Here is a 27,286-nt window from a genome sequence, read left to right as displayed (position 1 = left end):
TCATGAGCAGACATGTGGACACAACACCCTATCATCTACGCTGAGGAGAGTTTGTCTTCTTCAGGTTGAGCAAATGAAATCTGCAACTTGATGGCTGGAAAAAAGCTCTTTGGGGCAGCATTATTTTCAATGGAAACTCTTCTGTGTTACAAAGTGAAACAGGACCAAACAACTGCAGGACCTTTGACCCAAACTTTTGTTGTTCTTTGACCAAAGCCTTCACATGGGATGCAGGTGGATGGACAGTTAAACGTAACACTTTTCTAACACAAAGTGAGTATCTTTTTAAAGTTTAGCTCATATTAAGAATGGTTTTCTTTATTTTAAGGCTTGTGACCTTTATTTTAATGGGACTAATAACACCAAGAGACCAAATCTCCTGGTTTGCATGGAATACATTAATCTAACAATGTAAATAACAAATAACAGAAATTACACTGAACAACAAATTTGGATTGTCCAGCCATCAATCTTCTTCTGCTAATCTTTGGTTGGGTTGCAGTATTTGTATTCTGCCATGTTATATAAAGAGCAGGTGTAGACCATAGTTTTTGTAGTGCCAACATTGTAAAATGAGCAAGAACACAGAATAACATCCTTTAAACAGGTAGACCCCCAAGCAGAACCAGACTCACTGATTTAAGCAGACACTGCCTTACATATGCCTTATTCTCAAAAAAACAAAAAATCAAAATCGGTTATAGATCTTTGTCATTGGTCATTAAGTCATAGATAAGTCTTCAGCACAAATACATTTCATTTATCGAGGACAAAAAGCCACCAAGACCTACCTGACCCTATTGAAAAAAGTAATTGCACAACTGGTTGTGCCACTCTTGGCAGCAACAACTGCAAACAACTGGCAATGAGTTTTTCACTTTGCTTTGGAGGGATTTTGGACCACTCTTTTTTGCAGAATTGTTTTAATTCGGCCACACTGGAGGGTTTATGAGCATGAATGGCCTGTTTAAGGTCATGCCACAGCATCTCGTTCATGTCCAGACGTTGACCAGACCACTCCAAAACCTTCGTTTGTTTTTTAAGCCATTCAGAGGTGGACTTGCTGGTGTGTTTTGGATCATTGTTCTACTGCATAACCAAAGTGTGCTTCAGCTTGAGGTCATGAACTGATGGCCAGATATTCTCCTTCAGAATTTTCTGACAGCAAGCAAAATTCATGCTGTCCAGGTCCTGAAGCAGCAAAGCAACATTACACTACCATCACCACATTTGACTGTTGGTATGATGCTCTTTAAATGAAATGCTGTGAGTTTTACACCAGATGTAACGAGGCGCACACCTTCCAAAAGTTAAACTTTTGTCTTGTCAGTCCACTGAATATTTCCCAAAAGTCTTGGGGATCATCAAGATGTTTTTATTTATTTATTTATCTATTTATTTTTGCAAACATTAGATGAGCCTTTGAGTTCTTTTTGGTCAGCAGTAGTTTTGGTCTCAGAACTCTTCTATAGATTCTGTTTTTTGCCCAGTCTCTGTCATGAAGACTGACCTTAACTGAGCCAAGTGAGCCTGCAGGTCTTTAGATATTGTTCTGGGTTCTTTTTTGACCTCCCTGATGAGTTGTCAATGTGCTCTTAGAGTACTTTTAGGTTGACTACTCCTGGAAAGGTTCACTATTGATCCAAGTTTTCTCCATTTGTGGATAATGGTGCTCACTGCGGTTCACTGGTGTCCCAAGCCCTCCCCATACTGATAGATGCCAGTGACTTTGTTTCTCATCTGTTCTTGAATTTCTTTAAATGATGTTGCTTTCTGAGATCTTGTAGCCTGCTTCACTTTGACAGGTCTGGGTGTGGCAAGTAAAACTGAACTCAGCTTTTCAAGTCTCTAGTTCAATCCACATTTACCTTTTCACAAAGAGCCAGGTGGTTTTGGATGGCCTTTTTCCTTAATAAATGACATCATTTAAAGACTGCACTTTAAACTTACTCTGGTTCTCCTTGTCTCTTAAATTGTTTAATGATATAAAACATTTAAGTGTGACAAATATGCAACAATGAACTAGGAAATCAGAAAGGGGGCTAATACTTTTTCAGGCCACTGTACATCTCAGTCAAAGATCACCCTGAGATTTTGAACCTGTTTGAAAGAGCAGTGTGTAAAAAGTTATTTGGTGACCCAAAAAGATAAAATACTACAAATGTCTGATTTATCCTGTTTCTTAAGAGAAACTAACAAACAGTCAGGGATACAGAGAGCATCAAAATAAGACATTAAAACTTTTTTAGCATGCCAATAAAAATCTGAAAAATATGGCTAATGTTAGTAATAATGACTGATATTATTTCTAAACACATGTGGGTAATAATCATGGTTGATGATTGATGGAAGGTGAGTATCTTCTTTAAAGTACAGTTGAAACTCTTGTGACAGTGTTGTGATTTTCTTCTACTTCCTTTACACACCATGTTTCAGTACTTTTGCCAGTTGGCCTGTCATCAGCACCATGCCTGAGCTGCAGACCTTCTACCAGACCCACCACATCATTCACCACACCCCAGGTCTTTACCTGGACCCCACCCTCTTACAGCGGCGAATGCTTGATGACCAAGTGGAGCTGTGGTGGTTCAGAGATCCTCGCCGCTCCCTGTTGTGTTATTGTGCCTCGGTGGTCCTCATTATGGGTCTGGGCCTGGGTGGCGTGGGCCTCCTCTCCACAACCACCAGCCTGTCGGGGGAGTGGCGCCTCGGGGTAGGCACCACGCTCTGCCTCTTAGCCCTGGCTGTTCTGCTGAAGCAGCTTCTGAGCTCCGCCATCCAGGACATGAACTGTGTGCGCAGCCGGCGACGCATCGAGCAGATGAAGAGCGGCGGGAGGGCGGACCCTGCGCTCATCTTAGCAGTGGGCGTGGCTGTGATGCTCTGTGGGACCGTTCTGCTCTTCGTGGCCACGACGGGTGGCAGAGGTCATGACAGGAAGGAGATGTTGGCGTCCAGTCTGGTGCTGCTCGCTGCTGGAGCAGGAATGGCTCTTGCAGTGTTTGGCTACAGTTTGCTTGTCTACCTGAAGAGAAGACAGGAGGAGAGGAGGAGGATGATGATGAGGATGAACAGAGCGAGGATGCTGGGGAGCCGAGCGGTCAGAGTGTTCAGTGTCTCAGCAGGGCAGATGAGCCCGGTCAGGAGAGACATGTCCTCCAGCAGGATCAGTCTCATCTGAACAAACTGAATGACCAAAATCACAACCTCTGAGGTTAAAAGCCTCTGCAGAAGTGCAAGAAACAGTTCCACAGGTGTCCATTTGAGGCTGTATTCCCACCTACGATGATTTAAAATATATATATATATATTTACAACAAAAACAAGCATGTTTACATCCTGGCTCAAAAAGGGGTTTTGGTCTGGATAGCTCATGTGTTTATTTGCACACTGTACAGGTGGTGAGGTTTTATAACTCAGCCGTTTTAACTTTTATAAAGGTAAAGAATAATACATAATTGAGGTTTTGGCTGATCTGACTGCAAGTGGCCTGCTGTAGCTCAACCATGTTACTGACTGTTCAATAAAGAAATGCTTTTCAATATGGCAGCTATCATTGCTGATCTTCAAAACTGCACATAAGAAACCAGCGGATCCTGCAAATGAAATACCATCCATGTTTTATACAGTCTATGCATCACATCAAAAAATAAAATGCCCAGCAAATTATGATTATGAAAATCTAAAGTAACAGTATAAATCAGTGGTTCCCTGCCAAAGGGGCCCGATTGAAAAAAAATGGGAACCATTGGTGTAAATCAAGGTGCACATCTGTATTTAGAGTCTTGACTTTTTGCACATCTTCAAATTTTTTAGGTTCCATCATTGTGAGATTGTTGAAATATAGCACACAGCAGGCATCAAATCAACTAACAGCTGAAAACACCCTTTGCAGGAGTCTTTTTAGTGACAAATTTTCATAGTTATAAATGAAAAAGACTGTAAATGTTTAGGTCACATAAATATATGCAAAGTTTGAATAGGGATAAATGCAGTCAGGCTTATTTTAAAGCATTTGTAGTTATTTGATATCAACATGATTATTTTATTACCACTTAATGATTTTATAATATTGTGATTTTTTTTTTTGTCTTTAAAAATGGATTTATTTCATTTAATTGATATTTGAAAAGTGACATGTGCATTTAATCATAATTGATGTTTCATCTTTTATTTTTATATTCCTTTTTTATTATCATCCAGTTTTTGTCATTTTGTTTTACATATTTGTGTGCATTAGAAAAAACATTTGGGGTCATCGGTTACGTTTGTAAAAGGGCCAGTTTTTTTCCTGACAGACACTGTGGGGGCCAGACTTTCAAATAAACTCTTTTTTTTCCCTAAGATTTATTTGTGGGCATTTTTGTGCCTTTATTAGATAGAGGAGGACATTGGACAGAGTTGGAAACAGGGTCAAGAGCGGGGGCGAGACATGCGGTAAAGGGCCTCAGGCCGGATCCGAACCCGGGCCGCCTGCGCACATGGGGAGCGCCCCCAACCACCAGGCCACCTGCTCCCCAAACTCATTTTTTTAATCTAGCATGTTGTTTAATTATTTTTATTTTCCATTGTTTCAATGTGAATGCAGCTCTGCAGTCATGATGACAGTTTCTCCTCCACTGACTCTCAGCTACAACTACTCAGTGCACAACCAGCCTAGCAAGAAAATCATTTAGATTTTCTTTTATGTATTTACAGTGATTTCAGAAAGTATTCAGACAACAAAACTTCATTTCTTTCCTCATCAATCTTTACTCAGTACCCCATCAAGATAAAGTGAAGACAGAATTTTAGACATTTTTGCAGAGTTGTGAAAAATAAAAAAGTCAAAAATCACATCGACACAAGTATTCAGACCCTCTGCAAAAACACTTGATATTTAAATCAGGATCTTCACATTTCTCCCAATCTTTCTCTTAGATGTTTCTACGCCTTGACTGAAGTCCAGCTGTGGTAAACTAAATTGATCAACATAATTTGGAGAGGCGTACACCTCTCTATAGAAGGCTTCACAGCTGACAATAATATAAAAGCCAGCTTGGAGTTTGCAAAAATGCACCTGGAGGACACCAGGCACCAGTCATCCCCTCCCCAGTACCATCTCAACAGTGAAACATGGTGGTGGCAGCATCATGCCGTGGGGGTGTTTTCACTAACAGGGACTGGGAGACTGCTCTGGGTTGAGCAAAAGCTGAATGGAGCAAAGTGTAGAGAGCTCCTCAATGAAAACCTGTTCTGAAGTGCTCAGGATCTCAAACTGGGCCAAAGATTCACCCTCGAACACGACAATGACCCGAAGCACATAGCCAAGACGAACCTGTGAATGTCCTAGAGTGGCCCAGCCAGACCTCTGACTTAAACCCTATCGAACATCTCTGGAGAAATGGCTTGCTGTCCACTGATGGTCCGAATCCAACCTGAAAGAGCTTTAGAGGATTTGCAAAGAAGAATGGCAGAAAATCTGCCGATCCAGCTGTGAAAACCTTTTTGTGTCATTTTCAAAATGACTTGAAACTGCAGCTGCTGGCAAGAGTGTCCAACTAAGTACTGAGCAAAGGGTCTGAATACTTAAATCAGTGTGATTTTTCAGTTTTTTCTTTACAATAAATTAGAAAAAAAAATCCTAAAATAGTTTTCACTTTGTTATGATGGGGTACTGAGTGTAGATAAATGAGAGAAAATGAATTTAAACTGCAGCATCAGGATGCAACAATAGAAAAATTAAAATGTGAAGGGGGTCTGACTACTTTCTGAATGCCATATATTTGCCATATATTTTTTTTAATTGTGTGATTTTATTTATTATTTATTTTGTCAGAGAGAGGTAGTTCCTGTTGCTGTAAGAACATTTGCTTATAGTGGCTGACAGGTGGATTTCTTTAAAACTCATCAAATGTGAAGTCATTTCTGATCAAACTGTTTCAATCTTAATTGTTTTTAACAACTGAATGGATTTAAAGAATAAATATACCATAAATACTACAATATGTATATTTTTCCTCCTTACATTTTCTGAAATAAATAATCCTGCAGGGGCCAGATGAGAAGCTGTGGAGATCTAACGTGGCCCTCAGGCTGCCGGTTGATCTTGCTCTGCTCTGAATTCCCTTCCCCTTTGGTAAATCACTACCGCTCCTTTTGTGAATATTTTGAACAACTGAATTTGTCTGAAGGTGAAAATGAAAGATGTAAATAAAGTTTGATTGTGTTCCGTTTCTGGCATCTTTTCTACACACACACAGATCAAGTTGATGAAGAAAATGACAGGATGATTGAAAAGGAAATTAAAATTCAAAACATTAAATTCTTTAAATGCTCTGAGCCTTTTCTGTACTGAGCTACCAATCATTGTATATGAAAAAAGATGGAATGCAGTAACTTTTTAAACTTCAGTTTACCTCCCTTTACAACATGTTACTGAGTCCATCTAAGGACAGTACTGTACTTGTATAAACAAAACATAATACTTAAAATGGCTCATTCATGGATACACGCTCTAGAGTAAATGAAGCTCAGTGTTAGTTCATGCAGGACACAATAGTCACACGCCCAGCTGTGATCAGCTGACAGTCATCTGATCTCAATTATCCCTCCCAGCTCCCACAGCCAATCACAGCCTTTCTTCTCAACACAGCAGTGTATTTAAATATGTCATACTTCTCACTAATTGCTGCTTGAATTAATGCTGATGTACCACGCTGCTGCTGCTGGCAAAGCTTAACATCCTCCACCCCAGCCTCCTCCTTTATAGCATAAGCTTTTTGGACCCTCATATTCAGATTCATTCTACTGTGGATTAATTTCTTTGTAACTAATTATATTTTATTCAGTATGCATTGTCATAAATGTATCCTTACTGGCCCTAGCCCTTTTGGTGCCCTAGGGAAAATTCTGATATTTTCAAATTTTTTTTTTTAACATATTTTTGAATTTAATTTAGTTGTCTTTTAAAAGGAGTGTTTGAAGCTGAATCTGAATTTGTCTGTTTCTGTAATTTCATTACAATATTTTGTATCTTTATCATAATTATGACTACAACTACATCTCTACCACTGCTACTACTGCTGCTGATACTCTTATTAGTTACTTATATAAACCATATTAATGTAGTTTCAATTAGTATTTGTTGTGTCATGCAGCTTTATGTGTTTCATCTCTTTCTTTGCCTGCTGTCTCATCTTAATCACTTTTAGTTTCTTTTTTAATTGTGTTATTTTATTTTATTTAACCTTCATTTTACCCGGAGAAAACCTCATTCAGATTAAAAATCTCTTTTTCAAGAGCGTCCTGGCCAAGACAGCAGCAGTGAACAGAGTCATACACAAACAACATAATACAAGATATGTAGTCATGCAGCAAAAGTACACACACAACAATTTAAGCAGCAACCATTTACCAGAATCAGCCATAATTGTGAATTAATCAAAGCATCTCCAGCCAGATGTGTCTGCCTCCAAGTCTTTCAACTTTCTCGTAAAAGTGTTCGATGAGATCAGTTTGTTAGGTTTTAACTCTTTATAAATCATTCCAGGGAGGGAGCAGCATATCTAAATGCCTTTTTCCCAGTTCAGTTCTGACCTTTGGGACAGACAGCAAGTAAAGATCCTGGGAACAGACACTGTACAGATTAATTAAGCATAGTGACTGATGAGAAACTGAGGAAGACATTGACCATGGACTCAGTGATCACCGTCTGAACATAGAGACAGGTAGACACAGACACACCTGGATACCTAGAGAGGACAGACTGTGTAGAAATAGAAACACACTTCCTGCTGCACTGCAGTAAATATGAACACATCAGAAAGAATTCATTAATCAAATTAAACAAAGGGTTCCCCACTTTAATTTACTACAGGATGAACATTAAATGATATACATGTTAGGAGAACATGGAATCGTCTGTATAGATGTTGCTAAATACATTCAATCCTGCCATAGCCTGAGGGATAATCAATCAGTCTTTTCCCAACAAACACACTGAATTTTATTTATTTATTTTTTAATATTTATTTTTATTTTGTCTTTCTTTGTTTTTATTTCTAATGCTTTTTAGTCTTGTTTAATCTAATTAATCAGATTTATTGCATTATATATTATTTGTGGAATTTTTTAATATGCCAATTTATACTGTGTAAATATTTAATGCATTTTTAGTTTTAACACTGCTTTGGCAGTAACTGATCTGTGCCAATAAAACAAATTGAAATTGAAATTGAATTGATAAAGTTCCCCAAAGCAGTGTAATTTAGTGAATGTGCCACAAGACTGACGTGCACCAAACCCAGAGGTGCATGAAGGTGTGAGGGGCCCTTTCCGTGTTTGCAGCCCTAGTTTATTTATTTTTTTAATATTTAATTGATTACCCTTTATTTTAGAAGGGAGAACCCACTTGTGCCATCCAGCAATACAACAAAAAATAAACAGAAACATACAAATACAAAAAATTTGGCTCAGTATTCAGTAGAACATAGTCTTGCGTTTGAAGTACACATTGACAGTTAATCAACAACTTTTTAAAACTTATTTTAATATGCCACCTGCTTCTGATCTGCTGATCCATTCATCATTGTTGCAGGAGCCACATTAGTCAAGAAAGCTGTCAATCATGACATTACATCTGCCCTTTTTGGCATCAGATAACCAGTTAAAACTTAACATCTAGGGAAAACGACAACTTGGATTCAGATCAGGATGATACGAATCAACACTGATGACAGAGGCTATGTTTGAGACAAATGTATTTGACTTGTACTTTGATTTTCTGTATTGACCCATACCTCATCAGTTAACATGGAGGAGGCGGAGCTTACAACCTACTTCTACACACAGTCAAATGCCATCTTTTAATCCAGTATATGATTCTTTTCAAATTACTTACATACTGAACATTTAATACATGATATGTTACTAAGATTTTCTCTTGTGCTTAAAGCGTGTCTACTCTGAGGTACGGGCTTAAAAGTCCTTGAAAAGTTGATTTGTTTCCAAAAAAAAAAACTATCAATATTATGCTGTGACTGGAGGAAAAAAGAATCTGACTGTTCCAGGTGTTTGCAGGAATTAGGAAAAGTTCCTCTTTTGTGACAAAGCATGTTGGTATAATTCAAGGAGTCACATGCCAGAGAGGTTACGTGCCAACTGTTGATCACATTTCATTTAAAGTGTCATTTAATATCAGCTGCAAACTGTTCTTGCAAGAATCTCCCTTTGTCTCATCATCCGATGGTGAACTGCAGATCATCGTCGCTGTCCTCCATGTCGTCCTCCCCTTCCCCTTCCTCTTCCTCCCTCTCCCTCTCTGCTCTGTCTTTCTCGCTGGTCTGGATGTAGTTATCCTCGATGAAGCCGTCATCGTCCTCGTCCAGTTCTCCTGGAGTCCCTCCAATCCTGCTCATTCTCCCCATCCCACTGCTGGGAAATGTCGCCTGCTCCTGTCCGTACTGACTGACTCCGTCTGACTCCTGGAGCAGAGAGTGTCTGTAGCTGGCTATGAAGCGGTGGAAGAGGCGGAGCTTTACGGTCATCACAATGAGAAGGGAGATGGTGAGGACAGTGCCGAGCCCTGCAGCCAAGTAGGACCACTCCAGAGACTTTGGAGTCACTACGCCTTTATCTGACGCCCCTAAAAGAAGGGCAGGAAAACAAATGTTATCATGACGGCAGAAAGTGTTACAAGGGTCAAAGTTCCTCAACAAACATAGCTGTAAATAGTTATTCAATTGTGTAAAACTAACCAGGAGGTATTTTGTTACTCACCCATATGTTCAGTATTGTTGATGGTGGTGTGGTTGTCTTCTGCCTCCAGTAGATGTCTCTGAGCCCCATTGTGTTCCCCAACATTGAGTACAAAGGCCTGATGAGCCTCTCTGGTAAGAGCTCCAAATAGAGAAAACACTACCAACAGGCTGCAGCTCCACTGACCCATCTCTGCGTGCTCAAGGAAGATCTAGAGAGACAAACCAGCAGTGGTTACCAGGATGGCAAAGAATTAATTACACGATTGTGATACATTTGAGATATCATATAAAAATAGGTTGATGCTTGCTTGATTTTTTTAGTCGCAGTGCTAATTCTGAAGTCAGGATTTAACCCCATGCACTATTACTTGTCAGCGTGGATGAGGGCATGATAACTGATTGTGACCCAATCAGCTGCTGCAGATAGGTAGGGGGATTTTCTTGCATATTTGAGATTTTGGTCACGCGACAGCACACTGTGATTTAGAGAGCAAAGACACAAGCCCATTCACCAAGTTCAGGGCTTCAATTCCTGATTGTACCTACACAAATTGTCAGAAGGTGTCTGAAAGCACCACAATAATAGCAGGCATGCCTGTTGTGCCTATGACCTATCCGGCATGTCCTTGGGGGCCCCATCTAGGTTATAGTTGGCCCCACCTGTGATTGCCTGGACATGCCTGGGATCTCTAGAGATGGAGCCTAATGGGTTTATATCACTTCCACTTGAAGCCCCCATGGACCATCACAAGTTGGCCATGGTGAAACCCTGGAAATACCTGTGTACCCCCAGTTGCCCCCTAGGGAATATTGCCATGACTTAAGCTGGGTGTACACTGTGTGATTTTTAGCAGATTTTAGCTGCTCGTTGCTATTTGATCATAGATACACATCTTCCATTGAAATTTTTTACAGTCTGTCTCAACTTCACTGGTACAGGAACACTCGTGTAGTGCACAGCCGCCGGACCAAACAATGTGAGCGCATAGATCATGCACTGAGGTTTTATGTCATAAAGGATACAGCTGCACAGTGTGAGATGACATTTAAGCAGGACTGTTGTAGGGTTAGCCTGAAATTGCACAGCGTATGCCCAACTATAGTTACTGGTTAGCTTGTCTTTGTTGGTGATGCTGAGCGTGTGAGAGAGCAGTCGGACAATCTTTGAGCTGTGCACATGTGACAACTGAAATACACACAGAGATTGAAATTCATCAATAAGAGTTTTCAAAGAAAACATTTGTCAAAGCTCCATCACTTACTGTAGGTTGTACTTTGAAAAATGACTGTGCTGTTCATACATAAATTGTGAGCTTTAGTCACATGTCATAAATGACTCAGTGGTATAGTGTGAGCTGACATTTCACCACAACATTTTTTACAACCATATAATGTCTGCCCATCCTGAAAGGCATTCATTTTGCAAAACATCCTCTTCAGCTGAACTTTGGAGCACATAATTACAATATAAGAGAAATATACAGTCATGTGAATAAGTTTCAGGCATGGAGGGCGCTAGGCATTCTTTACAGGGCCCTGTGTGGACATATGTTGACATATACGTGTCACTCAGCAGTCAAGGTAAAGCCCAAAAGCATTTCTTTTGTCCGGCCCTTCTCCCCCTGATGATAGGCCCAGAGACTACAGGCAGCTTTCAGGCCCTTGGAACATCCACAGCGTGATCGGGGGCTCCCAGCTGGACAGTACTCTGGGCCATACTTACTCCCCAATCCACCACTTACTGTCCCCTAAAGGTGTGGACTTTGTTCTTTTTTCAACTGTGTATGTTCACATGCCTCTGGTGATATGCAAGGGCATCCAGAGCATGACCAGGGGTTGTGTCAATCCTCCTTTCTGCCCAATGGTGCCTTCAAGTGGGCTTACTCACCATTAAAGGCCTTATTTCAGCCTAAATGTTTTGCCTAAGGTTATAATAGTTTTGCATTTTTCATTTGTTTTTCATTTCTGTGTTCAGTTTCAGTTTAGTTTTTATTAGTTTTCACTGGTGGTTTGTTTAGTTAGTTTTTGTTTTGCAAAAATGCTTTGTTTTAGTTTAGTTTTTATCAGTTTTAGTGTTAGTTTTAGTTTTTTCGGATAAATGTCAGGGCTGAGTGAACATCTTAAATTTTTAAAAAACATATTCAAACAGGCTACTCTTCACTGATCACTTTATTTATTTAAAGATGATGCTTGAATACAACCCCAGACATAAAACTACCATTGTGCAAAGTCTTAACCAATCAATTCAGGCCATTTTACACTCCCCAGACTTGGGTGTAGGTGCCAGTCAGTATGGTTGTGTCAAAGACTAAAACTAAGGGCATTTTGTCTCTATTTCTATATTATTTTAGTTAGTTTTGTTAGCACACTATACAGTTTTAGTTAGTTTTAGTTTTTTTGGTAAAGTTTAGTTTTAATTTAGTTTTAGTTGACTACAATGATTTTGGAATTTTAGTTTTAGTTATTTATTTAGTTTTAGTTAACTATATAACCTTGGTTTGGCCCAAATATGCCAAAAATTTCTGCACAGAACAGTATCTATATAAACTAGAACTGGTTGTTGCAAATAGGTTATCAGGCATTGCCCTCCCTTTGGAGCCTGTAGTTAGACTTTTTGGCAACAACCATCTCAGATATCAGAAACCTGGGGCCTGTAAAACAAAACTGATTCAACATATTGAGAGTATCCTCTGGTTATCTGGATTCAATAACCCTGACATAGGAGATTCAATAAACAAATTAGAGAAGCTGTCAACCAGAAACCCTATTCCCTTATTATAACCTTATATCATAACCTTCTTCAATCCATGCGTTATTCCTATTGTATTTAATATGTATGAGCTGTTAACATTAAATGCGCTTTTCAAATAAATTCTTAGTGAAGTAGTTCACCGAAGTAACCTAAAGTCGTAATAGTAACACTATAGTAATGTAGTAATACGTGAAGCTTGCAGATTGGAAGTCATTTGTTGCACTGTATTTTTTTTTCTGTTTGTTTTGTTTTGTTTTTTGTTTTGTTTTGTTTTGTTTTGTTTTGTTTTGTTTTGGGTTTTTTTTGTGGGGTGAATGATGTTCAGTTTCTGCTGCATGTATCATCCACACAAACAAAGAAGTATGGAGCAAATAAATACCAGAATAAAAGGGACGTGTCATCTTATATTTAATGACAACTATATGGCTACGAAATGCATTTCCAGTCTCTGATGAAGGATAGGAAAACTATGTAAAAACTGAGCTTATTTTATTTGATATATTGTATGCTATGTTAAATTATACAGCAGACCCAATGTGTTTATTGGTATCACCCTTCTTCTGTCTCTCGATCAGCTCACAAAGCGCCACAACACAGACATCTGATTGGTCAGTGGGCAGGCTTTCATATATTGATATTTTTCCTAAACAGAGCCTGCTGTGGAGCATGTGAAGTGCTCATTATTAGTTACAATTGTTCCCAGTAAAATGTGAACTATCTTTGTAAAACTAAAAAAACAGAGTTAATCCTGATCCAAGTTTAATAACTTCAAACCCTGCTTGGCACTACAAGCCCCAGGAATAACCATGTTAGAACAATAGCTGATTACATACACATTAGTAGCCTGAGAGGTCACTGTGGTAGTAACTTAATCACAGGTAGCCAGGCCATGATATCCCAACACATTAGGCCTACACACGTGTCTTCTTACTAAAAGGCATTCATGTGTAAACAGGATTTTGTTCAAAATTGGATGAAATTCAGAATTCAATAAACTTAATACATAAGCATGTTTGGTATGTTATATCTGGTTGCACATAACCCTGGTTTACATGTTTATCACCACCAGTTTACATTATTATAAAGCTTTGCTTCTGGAAATCTTTACCTGAAAGTTTGAGCAATAGCCATTTAGAGCAGAAACACCAAACAAGCACCTCTTTTGTGATACAGAAAATCTTCCAATCTGCTCTAAATTAAATCATAAAATGTCTTGAGACAAATTTCTGGATTATGTATAAAGACATTGTAATATAACTGAACATTATTGCTATGTACATTAGAATCATATGGGTTCATAGGCTATGTTTTCATGTTTGTCAGTTTTATTTCTTAGTATTGTGTCTTTGCTGTACCCTATATTGTATCCTCCTGAACAAGTAAACATGAATTTGTATGTCTGTTATATCGTATTTTCCTGGGAAAAGATAATTAAATATGACATTTTTAAAAAAAACTTGTAAAAACTTTATGACTGAGTTGCCCTTTTTCACACACATGTTGTCACATGATTTCTGAGAGTTGAGCAGCACTGGAATTTACAATCCTGAGTTGCTTACAAATTAACTTTGGATTAAAGAGAGAATTACACACATAGTGTATCCATACTATATATTTGGACAGCAGATGTTAAATCTGAAGCAGCTTAACCCTGGTAATGAATGTAAAACTGTTCTTAACCATGAGGGCCCTGACACAGCAGCTACGTCTCAGTTGGCAACAAGTCATATGACCAATCCAGACTCGATACTATCCCACAATACTCTAAAAAAGTAATAACTTTCTTTTTGATGAATACAAACTACAACACACACACATAAATGAGAAAAATGTAAAATCACATACCTGTACAAAATGGTTTAAGTGAAAGATCAGAGTACGTCTCCTTCACCTGACTTCTTCGGCTGTTTTTGTTTCCTCTTCAGCTCCTTCTGGAAAATTAAGAGCCTGGCTGGGCAAAGGTTGCAGGACATGCAATATACTTCCTGCACCGTGCCCTTAAGACAGAGATGTTAATGAGTAACTTTATTGGGTTTGACGTACGTTTCTGCTCTAAATTCATTTCTTGTCACCAGTCGAAATTGGAGTGAAGGTTTTTGTTATACATCTTATTTTTTCTTTAAGTTCAAACAGAAAAACAAAACTAGATTGACAGTATAATGGAATATAGGTAAGGAGGACAACAACAAGAGCTAAACAGTAACAACAGGCAGTGCAAGAAAAAAAAGCCATGATTGAAGGCAAGTCAGCATTTATACTAAATTAGATAGGATCTCCTCAGTGAATTGACAATTTTAGGAAATACTGAGGCATAAAACACTTAGAGGTCATAGGTCACATGTCAAGGTCAGTGGGCCTTGTGTTTGTCCTTTGCTTGAGATTTTCTTCAAACTTTGCACAAATGTCTACTTTGACCCAAGAAAAATATGGCATCTATTCTCTCTCTCTCCCTCTCTCTTTCTCTCTCTCTCTCTCTTTCTCTTTCTCTCTCTCTCTCTATAGAGAGAGAGAGAGAGAAAGATGTAGATAGATATTTAGATATATTTAGATATATATCAGAATATTGTGGGCCTTTAACCTTCTTTACTATTTCATATTTCATCCATATCCCTCTCATCCCTCTAGTTTGTTAAATGTCATAATCACAGGACTTAAGTTTGTTAGTTTGTTGAAGGGCAAAATGATGACATTAAGGCAAAAGAGGAGATTTTTTGTGACCAAGTCTCATTTTGTCTCATGAATATGTATGAGTCAACTTTTAACAGGAAAGCCTTCACTTTAACCATCACTGTAAATGAGAGACCTCGGCTCAAAATTGAACTGTGAGAGAGTGAGAGGAGCTTTTGATAAATTCACTACTGGTGACTGAAAAGTTTGGGAGCTCTTCAATGTGATGTGAATGATTACAAAGAGAAAACAACCTCCCAAAGGCAGAGGCCAACCTGTAAAGTGAGACAGAGAACCAGATTGAACACAGGTGCCTCACATCAATCAGATGACTACCCCTCAGCTGTGAGTGACGGATCAAGCACACAAAGTGGGAATGCAGACCTTTTAAACCACACATGAAGCAATGTTTTAGCCCTATTTCAGGCACCAGTAGTGAATTAATCCAACGTTCGTGAGTCACTTTAATGAAAGTGTAACTCCAGGGTGAGAATGAAATTACATTCAGTCTTTATCAAACCCTGTAAGTTAATAAAAAATTGAAGGATAGGAACCAAGCAGTCTTTAAATGAGAGCTCACATTTGCTGCATTAATACTCTGAGGCCAGACAGTGGCAGTGTAATCACAGAAGACTTAAGTGAAACAAAAGCCTTCCAATAAGTCCACATGCTGTATGTTCATGGAGGGCATCTACGTTTTCATTTTTATCACAACAAGCTCACAGTAGTCTTTAGGTTTTAAATTTTTCACAATTCTATATATTATTCATATGTTTACATCAGTCATTTTGCCTCTGTTGGAAAGGACAGCTGAAGATAGACAGGATAGGATAGACAGGAAAATGATGTCTGAGCTAAGCCAGCACACTGTAGAGTTAACATAGAAATTCATTTTGCCTTTCAGTGGGTATGAAACATTTTTGTAGCCTAATTGAGCCATAGTTTTAATCCAGGCCTCTATACCAAGTCTATCAATGTTTTTCTATTGTTTATTCTAAGGGTTTAGACTTAGAATAACATATTTTTCTTTATCCAGGTATTCAGCGGTATTTCTGCACTATATGTTCAGGTTAAAAAGCACCAATAAAGGTACATGTAGTCTCGGATTGAAAGCATATCTAGCCATGACCTCTGTCTCTGTGGGTGAAAGCCTATTCTGTTGTCAGCAGGATTTCTTATGAATTCTGACGCTTGACCTAAGTTGTCGCTCAGCAGTTCATTATACACTTTGCACATGCCATCAGGAGGAGAAAAATCCTGCTTTACAAAGGATCAAGAGAAATCTTCTTTAAACAGGGAGCTGGAGGTGTTAAATACTCATAAGCTGAAAAATTACACCTTTGATCCTTTTTACCTTTTCTTAACCTATGTGGCAAAGCTTGATGTCTTAAAGTAATGTAAAAAGAACCCATTTCCATTCTGAGCTCACTGTTGTAATATCTTTTTGTCAGGCCTGTCATCATTTAGACCGCTTGAAGTCTTTAAATACATCTAAAAGTCATGAAAATCTCACTGCTGGAGTTTGACAGTCTCTTAGTGAGATGCTACTTTTGCCCTTAACTTTCAGTCAGTATCTTAATAAGGTAATAAACCGGGTCTAGCACGCTGTACCGATTATTTACCAGGTGATAAAGACATGAAATTGCACATATTACACCTTTGATGCATTATACTATTGAAGAGAACACTTTAACACTTTAAATCAGATGCAAATTCAAATCCTTGAAACAAAAATATAATTGTGTCATCTGCGTACAGGAAAACTTGGGGCTCTATGTAAAGTGTGCATACAGAATGCAATGATTTGCAAATCCCATAAGCCTATATTTTATTCATTATAGAATATAAATAACATCTTAGATATTGAATCTGAGCAACACATCTCAAAAAAGTAGAGACGGACAATAAAAGGCCAGAAAAGTAAGTGGTACTAGGAGGAGCATTTTGCTAGTATTAAAATTAATAGGCAACAGTGAGACAGTCAGAGAAGCTCAACTTTTCCAGTCTTCTTTTGTCCCATCCCTACTTTTTTTTAGCTTTGTTGCTGCAATCACATTCAAAATGAGCTAACATTTTTAATGAAATGGTCAAATTTCTAATTTTCTACATATGAATTTGTTGTTTATGTCTATTGTGAATATAATTTGGGTTTAAGCTATCTGTAAATCATTGCATTCTGCTTTATTGACATTTTGCACAGTGCCCCAACTTTTTGGGGGTTTGGGGTTGTTTTCCGAATGGCTTTCAAAGTCAGAGATATTCTAAATATATGTACTTGAACCAGTGTGAGAGACAGGAAATGTTATTTTTGCCATGGAAACATATGAATGTTCTATATGAGGAAGTATAAACCACTACAGGAAGCTGCCGTTCTGTTGCTGTACTTCTGTCATCAGCTGTGCATTCTGTCACTCAAGCTCCCACTGCAAAATGGATCTCCATCTCCCACTACTGGCCACAATCACAGCTACTAAAACTGAGAAGTCAATGAAAAAACAGCACTCTTTAAGGTATATTTACCAGGAAGTGTTTAACATTTTGTGTTTCGTGGAAGGATTTCACTTATTGAAGAAGAAAAGGCTGTTAAAGTAGCTTTTCCGGTTCTTGATTCCAGTGAATGATCCACTTATGCTCTGCAAGAAGCTCACAACATTAAAAGACAGATTTAACAGCACTATTTCCCTCATTATGGGAAATTTATCCATGAAATGAAAATAGGTCTTTAAGTAAATTGCTGTGGAAGTGGGAGGGGCTGGGTAACACAACCCCACTCATCATCCATTGTTACTGTTTTGACTGAAAGCATCCTGGCAATGAAATCGATGAACTCTGTCATTTGTATGATTACACGAAAGATAAACTGAACTCATTTATATCTTTGAAGAAAATGTTCCCACCGCTGTTAACTTCAACACATCATAGATGTTAATGGAGAGTCTACAGGACACGCTGTTCTCACACATGTGGAGATAAGTGCAGTTACACTAAGAAATAGGATTGGATTGATCATGTTATGAATTTATGAAAACTTTAATATTTCTCCAGGAAATAAGAGCACTAAGGGGAGATTCTTGCATGGATTGTAATGTTTAAATGAGTTTTTCTTGTAACTGTAAATGATTGAACATGTGCACATAAATCCCAAATAGACAACAATGAAAAAAGAAAGTTAAAAAAGAAGTACAGTGTATAGTGAGAACTGCAGAAGTAAATAAAAGTCTAATTTAACCCTCCCAGTCAACAAAGAATAACCCCACCTGTAAGAACACCTTACATATTTTGTTCACTAAAAATGTGCTTTTTATATTTTTTCACATTGTCCTTGAATTTCTGCTGCTTCAGGCAGTACAAATAATTTTGAAATGGAGCTCAGCAAAAGTTCAAGCAGGAAGAGTGTTCCTGCTCATTCTTCAGTCACCACTCATTCACTTCTCCCCCTTCCATGATCAGCTGATTATAGGCGTTCACTCTCCTTAGTACTCAGCTAATCAGATTCTACCACAACCTCGTTTGATTAATCATCATGCACCTGTTGGATTTTAAATCTGTCATTCTCTCTTTCACAGTCAGCCAGTTGTTCTGTGCTGACCCTCCTCCACCCCAGCCACCTCCATTCAGTTAATCAGCATCTAGTCCAGATCCTCACAGGCCTCCCGCTCATCCTGCATAGCTCAGTCTCCTCCTCCATGCCATCTCATTGGTTCCTGGGCAGCTTCTCAGAAGTCTATTCCTCATCTGATCCTGCATCTCTCAACACCACCAACGGTGTCTAGACTCCATAGGGGGTATCCTATTCCTGCCGTTTGCTTCTCTACCCCTTCAAATACATGAAATCATCACAGTGGAGACTAATCGCCAAGGACTGTGCACAATTCTGTCATTCAATTTGTAAAATAAATGATTATTAAACTCGTATTAAGTCTCTCCTGATTGAAATGAACAAACACCAAGATTATGCATTTGGAGTTAACTTTCCACATTCCTCAGCAGTATTGGAGTAATGCTTGGAGACTTAAAAATAGCGGCACTGCTCAGGGAGAAGCTGGAGAGGGCGGGAGTTGACGTCATCTAACTGCATGGACACAGGACTACCTCACCAATAGACCACAGTATGTGAGGCATAAGGGCTGTGAGTCTGACATGGTGGTCTGCATCACAGGGGCCCCACAGGGGACAGTGCTACACTCCTTCCTCTACACCTTTAACACCTCAGACTTCAGTTACAAACCTGGGAGCTACCACCTGCAGAAGTTCTCTGAGGACATAGCCATCATGGGGTGTGTATCTGAGGGGAACAAACTGGAGTACAGGCAGGTCATCATGGACTTTGTGAGCTGGTGTGAGATCAACCAACTACAGATCAACACCAACAAGACGAAGAAGATGGTGATTGACTTTAGGAGGAAGTCACCCCATACTGCACCGGTGAACATCCAGGGTTTGGACATCGAGAGGGTGGAGACTTTCAGATACCTTGGTGTTCACCTGAACAATAGACTGAACTGGTCAACAAACGCGGATGTCCTCTACAAAAAGGGCCAAAGTTGTCTACACCTGCTGAGGCGACTGAGGTCCTTTGGAATATGAAAGACTCTGCTACGGACATTTTATGACTGTGGTGGCGTCAGCTCTCTTTTATGCTGTGGTCTGCTGGGGAGGAGGGAGCACAGAGAGGGACAGAAAGAGACTGAACAAGCTGGGGGAGAGGAAGATGTTGGCTAAGCTTACATCCATCATGGACAACCCCTCTCACCCTCTGCATGACACTGCGGGGCCCTGAGCAGCTCCTTCAGCCAAAGACTGTTACACTCCCCCTGTAAGAAGCACTACCATAGATCATTCATCCCCACTGCTGTCACAGTTTTTAACACTGTCAAGTGAAATTTGTACTACTACTCATAAACATGAGTGTACATGGATGTATGTAAAAACAAAAAGTAAGGAAATTTGTGTTTGGTACATTATTTCTTTGTTGTAACAAAGCTTCTTGGCAATAAATGTGATACCATTGCAAAGACTTTTTATTACCCTTTTAAATGGTGCTACATTTGTAAGGAACATGTATTTGTGGGATGAGCAGCAGAGCTGAGAATGTGGGTTGCACCAGTGAAAAATTTACCAAATCTTCACCAAACAGCTAATTCTGCAATGACTCTTGTTTGTTTGGTGGATTGGATGATTGAAGCCTGAAGAAACAAAACATATTGGCAATTTAACAATTCAGTAAGATAGCAAACAGGAGCCTCAGTAGTGTGTGGAAGCACCATACACAGCCACAACAGCCTGGCACCTCCTCCTCATGCTGGTCACCAGCCTGGTCACACACTGCTGTGGGATGGCATCCCATTCTTCAACCAGCATTTGTTGCAAGTCAGCCAACGTGGTTGTGTTGGTCACTCTGGCACCAACAACAGGCTTAAGCTGATCCCACAAGTGTTTAATGGGGTTAAGGTCAGGACTGCTGACAGACCATTACATCATCTCCACTCCCAAATTCTGGAGATGGTCTCTGATAAACCCCACTCTGTGGGGGCGAGTGTTGTCATGTTGGAGGATAGAGTTCTTGCTGACAGTGTGAGAAAACACTGGGATGCCCACTTCACAGCCTGTCTCTGACATGCCACGTTATATGGAACTTGGCCTTCAGTTTGGAGATGGTACTAGGGTTCACTCCAAACAATGCCGCAACTTGGTTGATCTCAAGGCTTGTCTGCCCTGAGGTTGTCAAAATTAGATTTGCAAATATTAAGTAAAATTACAATAAAGCCCTAAAGAAACAGCTTCTACATTGTTCTTTTGGTAAGAAAAAAATGTGAAAAGCCTCGACATTATAATCTGACGGGCCCGATGGATCTGGAAAACCTCTCATAAACAGCGTTTGGTAAAGGGCAAAGCCTTTGAAAAAAACTTGCAGGGTGATTGGATGAAAGTTCTGTCTGTCACATCTGTACAGGTTAATGAGAGCAACAAAACACGTGACGTTGTATTCCATTGTAAACCAAGGTGCGCTGCTACCAAGAGTAAACTCTATAGAGAGCTACATAACGCAAAACATGGCGACATTAGACATGTCAGTACACCACTTTTGTAGTTTTTGAAAAGAAAACAACTCAAATCTGTTCTTTTTTCTTCTTTTAACAAAGTAATGTTGTCAAGTTCTGATAAAACTGGCGCTTTAGCAGCATCCACGGCAATCTCTTCTGCCATAACTCTTCTCGCTACTTGCATAAGTCACGACTCTGCCGGGCCTGAAAGTACTGCCCCTCGACACCGATTGGTCCTGTCACTTTCTAACCGGGCCCAAACGGTTCAGACTGGAGCTTTACAAGATGGATTTGCCAGTAAATTAAATGGATGTCTATTTTTGGCAACAATATGACAATAGAATTTTTTCTTAGGGTCTTGGGGGGGGGGCTAGTCTTTGAAACAAGAGGGGGGTGCTTCAAGGAAAAAATGATTGGGAACCACTGATTTAAGGAGAATGAGACAGTAGCTATGGGCGGGGATTAGTTGTACAGAAAGCTGTTAGCATGGGTTACCACTAGTTTGGTGATTAGCTCTGATTTAGCAGTAGTGTAGTGGCAGTTTTTCTAGAACTGGACCATGTTTCTGTATAAAATAAAGATTTAAACCTTATCAAAATGAAAAAGATGTTTTCGCTCTTCTCCTGGTCTACTTCAACTTTGCAAGTGTTACGGGTAGGTTTGCTGCTATGGAAGCTATTAGCTTGGATATAGCTGCAGGTATTGGCATAAAGTTTATTTGCCAAGAAGCTCTGCCATTCAAAAGACAGTACATTCCTCCATTCACCATCTGAGATTTTTTTTTTTTTAAGTTTTGCCCCTCCAGTTTTTTGAGAGCTTTCTCAGATGAATGTGTAGTATATCCATGCAATGGAGATGTGAAACAGTCTAGCTGGCATGTCAGATTAGCTTCCTGGTAGAATAAATACGGCATCAGAATGCAGGCTCAGCTTGTTTCCTCATTGTTTTTATATTCAGACATCTGCAGGTTTGAAATTCACTTTTGCAACCACAGAGCAGTTCAAGGGATAAACTTAACCCATCATGGAGCATTCTTACTACACCAAGAGTGTGCCTCCATGATTAGGAACACACAGGCAGCACTGAATCTGAACTTTCTGACACCGATTCCCACTGACTCGTCTAATCTTTCCTTTTAAATGCTTCACTGACACAGGGGCTTTATGCAGAGGGGGAAGATTTCCAACAGAGCCTTTTTGCTCAGCTGGAGGTCAAACACAAAACCTGTCAGCTTATTGAAGGTGCTTATCAAACTGTTTCTATATAAAGACTGTCATGATAAGAATTCTCAGATAAATCACAGAGAAAAGCAAAGAGGTTGGATCTTTTACTACACCAGCAACATGCTGCTCTAATAGACACACTGGATGAAGAACTATACAAATCTTCTTCTTCTTTATAGTTCACATTTGTCTGACTGTTAGTGCATCACAGTCTAATTGACATGGGCAGTGAAACTTATGTGCTTCCATCAGTGACATCCTTCCAGAGTGATCCATCAGTGAAATGGCAGCATCGCGGAATTAATGACCAGGTCGAGTCTTTTGAACACATTTTAATGATGCTCTTTCATCCCATATGTGAACATATTTGGTGCATGATGAAGGATCTCCCAAACAGTTTGGTCACATCTTTCTTTGAATTGGCAGACAAAATGTTTCTGTAGACTTCTGAGTTCAATTTGCTGCTACTGTCATGTGTTACATCATCACTGAAGATTAATGAGCCCATCCCAGAAGAAGACATGCGAGCCCAAGCCATGACATTACCTCCACTGTGTTTGACAAATGAGCTTGTATGTTTGGGATCATGAGCATATTCTTTCTTTCCACAAACTAGCCTTTCCATCACTTTGGCAAAGGTTCATCTTTGTCTAATCAAACAAACCTTTGTCTCAGAATGTTTTTTAGCTATTTAGCTAAAATAAAAGCATCACAACATAGAAGTATCCAAAAAAATAAGAATTTTGTTTTATTTGTATTGTTTTATTTTAACCAGTTTTCATCATTTTTTTCTACACATTTTAACACATTTTTGCCATTTAAAACTTATTTTTGCCATTTTAAACCCTTTCCACCACTTCTTTCTGCCTGCTTTTGCCACTTCTAAACCAATTCTTGCCACATAAGTCTAATGTTGCCTCTGTTGACCCATTATTGCCACTATTAACCCCATTTTACCACTTTTTATGTCCAATTTTTCACATTTTGACCACATTTCACTCTCTGATATGCCCATTTTTTGCCAGTTTGACCAATTTCTGCCAATGTCTGCCTATTTTTCCCCTCTCAGTTAGCACTATTTTACCAGTTTATATCAATTTTCTTTCCATTTCACCAGATTTCCACCCATTTTTGCCAGTTTAACACCTGTTGTCACATATTTGATACATACTTTTATGATACCTCTGTTCAATCAATATGCTCAATAAATTACTCAAAAAAACGTACGAATACAATCCGATAAATGATAAAAATGCCCTCACGTGGATTATCAGTTACCAAAAAGACCTAATGAATAAAATGAAATACTAAAAATATAATTGTTAAAGTTCATGGAAATTTGGATTTTTGAAAATTTCAGTAGAAAGTTACATGAACATTTCAGTTCCAAAAACTAGAATTTTCTGGCTATTATTTATATTTTCAGGCGTTAAGCAGTTGAAGCCATTTCATCCACTTTTTAATTCTCCTTTTACCACTATTGATGCCCTTTTTTGCCACTGTAACCCATTTTTGCCCTTTTTTGGTTATTTTTTGTCATTCTTGTATAATTTTTGCCACTTCTAACCCATTTCTGCTACTACTAAGATCCAATTTCACCACCTTTTTTACCATTTTTGCCATTATTAACCCATTTTAAATTTTTTTTTATAAAAAAGATTTAATTCAATTCTGCCACCCTTTACTCTTTTTTGCCTCTTCTCTCCCAGTTTTTGACCATTTTTGCCACCTTTAACAAATTCTTAGTGCCACTTTAACCCATTTTTGCCACTTTTCACCACTTAGACTGTGGTTCTTGCAAAGGTATTTTTCAACAGTTTGGCTCTTTGGTTGAGCAGGGTTGAGTAACACTGCAATAACCAATGATTTTGTTGACCTCCATGGACCCTTAGTTTGGCTGGACCCCAGAAAGCTCTCCCTTTTATACCCCCGTTTGGACAGCTTTGTCTCCACATGACTATTCTTGAATGTGTGTGGCTGTTTTCAGCCACCTTCAAGTACAGTGGGGGTCCCTACCTGGCACCTTTATTTTGGGGGTCATCCCTGCTATAAGTAGCATCATGAATATAAGTCCCTCAGAGTCACCATTGAAAAGGGAGAGAACAGGCTTTCAAATAGTAGAAGATTTATTGCCAAGAGGCATTGTTACAACAAATATATAATCTACATATTTCCTTACATTTGTGCAAGGTTTAGATAGATGGAGGTTATGATGGTTTTCCATGACTTAACCATGGAAAAAGGAACTTGTTATGAGTCAAAAAGGAAATAAAGGAGCAGAAAAAGTAAGGTAAAAAGGTAAATGTTTGATTATGTGCAGCTGATTTTGACTTGTCCACTGAGCTATCTGGGAGTTTTTTAAGTGAAATGAGTGGTGGACTAATCTTCACGCCACTCTGACTGCAGGGAAACGCTACAGTGGCTTAATCAAAGCATGCTAAAAAGACAATAAGGCAACAGGTTCATTGCAAGTTAAGTTTTTGTTTTTACATCACTTATTTTTATTTTTATTTTTTTAAGGGGAAACTGTATGGAATAGTGTGTGAAAAAGATTCAAACAAAACATTTTCAGTATCAAACAAAACTTTGTATTTGAGAACAAAAAAATGTGATCCAATCAAAAAATGTTTACATCAAGAGAGCAAATTTGAAATAGCAACCAAATTATTAGTCTTAGCATTTGGAACATCTATCTTTTTGTTTACAGTTAATGTTTTTTTTTTTTTAATTTTTGGACTTTTGCTCTCACTTCTCAGTTTTGCGTTTGCGCTGCCTACTCCTTTGTTTGTGTTTCTTGACTTTTTGCTCTCAGTTCTGACCATAGACTGTAGAAAGAATTGGACAAACCCTGTGTGACGTCAGTCGTCTGCTTACAATAGGCGGACTCAAATGGCTTTTGAAGCCCATTCGTGGATGCTTCCATATTGAAATCATGATCAACCTAATGGCCCGCCCACTAAGTGCGACTTCCTGTCAGCCTGCTAGCTAGCATTCTGGTTGACAGAAACTGAGCCTCTGCCTGCCAAGCTATCTGCCAATCAAATGAGACGCGCCAATCACTGTGAAGTGAGGTTTATCCTAAATATAATCCAAACAATCGTGGTACAAAAAAATTCATCCCCCGTACAATGGGAGCACAATAAGACACTAGCTAATGAGACACGTTTGGTGTTTTGAACCAGGCTGTAAACCAGTTTATTTTGTGTGTCAAAACAGGCTGTTTAACATGTATGCAAAAGGAACTTCTGGTTTTCCTGCAGCCAGCCTCAAGTGGACAGTCGCGGTATAGCAATTTTTTGCACTTCCGCATTGGCTTCATTTTTCAGGACCGGAGGTTGCCGCTTGGTTCTGACATGAACGTCGTGTGCGGGTGGGCTTTTCTGTGGAGTATACCTATTGGCCAAGGAAACCAGCGGACTATTGTTTTTGCATCATGTTTTTGTTGGATCACATTTTTTTGTTCTCAAATGCAAATTTTTGTTTGATAGTAAAAAAGGTTTGTTTGAAACTTTTTGACACCAATTTCATTCCATAGAACCGGGGCCCCTGAGAAACCCCTGGGGAAAAAAGCATAGCACAAAAATGTATGCTAGGAGATTTGCTCTCTGAGCTTGGAGTTTATCTTCAAAAGCTTGGAAATCTATTCACTGCGTAGGGATGGAATTTATATTCTTTATCTTGGAGTTTATCTTCAGGAGCATGGAGATTCTCTCTCCCAGTTAGGAGTTCCTCTATACAATGTAGGAGATCTCTCTGAGCTTGGAGTTCATCTCCAAGAGCTTGGATTTTATCTTCAAAAGCTTGTAGTTTATCATCAGGAGCTTGGACTTTCTCTCTCTCAGCTTGGAGTTTGTCTCCAGGAGCACAGAGATTCTCTCCCCCAGTTAGGAGTTCCTCTATACAACCTAGGAGATCTTCTCTCTGAGCTTGGAGTTCATCTCTAAGAGCTAGGAGTGCCTCTTTCCAAGTCTGGGCATCCTTTCTCTGAGCTAGAGGATTTGTGCCCATCGCAGTACCACATGCAGCTGTTGATTGGGTCTTGTTGAAAAAAGTTGTAACTTTTGTGCAAGCCAATTGAAAACAAATTGCAGTTCCTCCAACAGCTGCAGTCAAACAAAAGGCCAGCATTGCTTTGGCCTTGGATAAAAATGTCACAACTGCTCCTCCTACCTGGAAAAAAATCCGTCTGAGCATGGTCACCAATGCTACAGCTCCTGTTTTTGCCATGCAATAAAAAGCTGCCATTTGGGCCTTCATTGCAGAAACAATCATGGCAATGTCTCCTGATTGTCTGTGTCTACTGACAGAGGCCTTACGCCGAGGTACCTCCATATGCAGCTCTCTGTAAACCACATTTTTCACCGGCATCTGGTCAAAAATTACAGTGGGTGGTGCCTCGATTCCACAGCAATCACACACAATGAACCTTTGTGGCGCCAGACTTTTTAAGGGTTTGACAGTACAGTCCAGACCTCTGCTGCAAAGATCTTCCAGATGCAGCTTTCTCAGACGGACATACCTTGAAGCAGTCAGGTCAACCTTTTCTTTGGGTTGTTCGCTTTCATCCGATGGCTCAGGTTTAGGTGGATCCACCCTCAGAGCAGACTTGACATGCTCAGCAGCGGCTGCTCCCATCTTGTATAATACCGTTAACATCATAAGTGACATGTTGACAGCAGAACAGTTATGGACAGCAGAAAACACCAAATGAATCAAAAAATGTTAGAAAATGTTTGCAAAACTGCAAAGGTTTGATGTAGGTCGAGCTGCTGTTTTCTGTTCTCAACTAAAATTGGATGAGATCACAGCAGGTGCAGTTATGCTTTTTAGACGCTGACTTCACACACCAAAGGATCAAAG

The 27,286-nt window shown here is 39.2% G+C and overlaps 2 protein-coding genes across 2 annotated transcripts; one reads left to right on the top strand and one right to left on the bottom strand.

The window, feature by feature from the left end:
- The first annotated feature begins 223 nt into the window (after positions 1 to 223).
- On the top strand, positions 224 to 3,234 carry tmem125b (transmembrane protein 125b). Its single transcript, XM_041804314.1, has 2 exons — positions 224 to 273; positions 2,437 to 3,234. Exon 2 carries the CDS (start codon positions 2,468 to 2,470, stop codon positions 3,179 to 3,181), a length of 714 nt encoding a protein of 237 aa, XP_041660248.1. The 5' UTR covers positions 224 to 273; positions 2,437 to 2,467; the 3' UTR covers positions 3,182 to 3,234.
- A 3,989-nt stretch (positions 3,235 to 7,223) lies between these two features.
- LOC121520508 (leucine-rich repeat-containing protein 19-like) lies at positions 7,224 to 14,453 on the bottom strand. The gene is made up of 3 exons (XM_041803987.1): positions 14,338 to 14,453; positions 9,760 to 9,949; positions 7,224 to 9,625 (listed from the first exon to the last, which is right to left on the bottom strand). The coding sequence occupies exons 2-3, from the start codon at positions 9,926 to 9,928 to the stop codon at positions 9,219 to 9,221; spliced, it is 576 nt and encodes a 191-aa protein (XP_041659921.1). The 5' UTR covers positions 9,929 to 9,949; positions 14,338 to 14,453; the 3' UTR covers positions 7,224 to 9,218.
- Positions 14,454 to 27,286: the final 12,833 nt, after the last annotated feature.

Source organism: Cheilinus undulatus, linkage group 13 (assembly GCF_018320785.1).
Source record: "Cheilinus undulatus linkage group 13, ASM1832078v1, whole genome shotgun sequence".
Classification (NCBI taxonomy): domain Eukaryota; kingdom Metazoa; phylum Chordata; class Actinopteri; order Labriformes; family Labridae; genus Cheilinus; species Cheilinus undulatus.
This window is presented reverse-complemented; position numbering and strand designations above follow the sequence as displayed.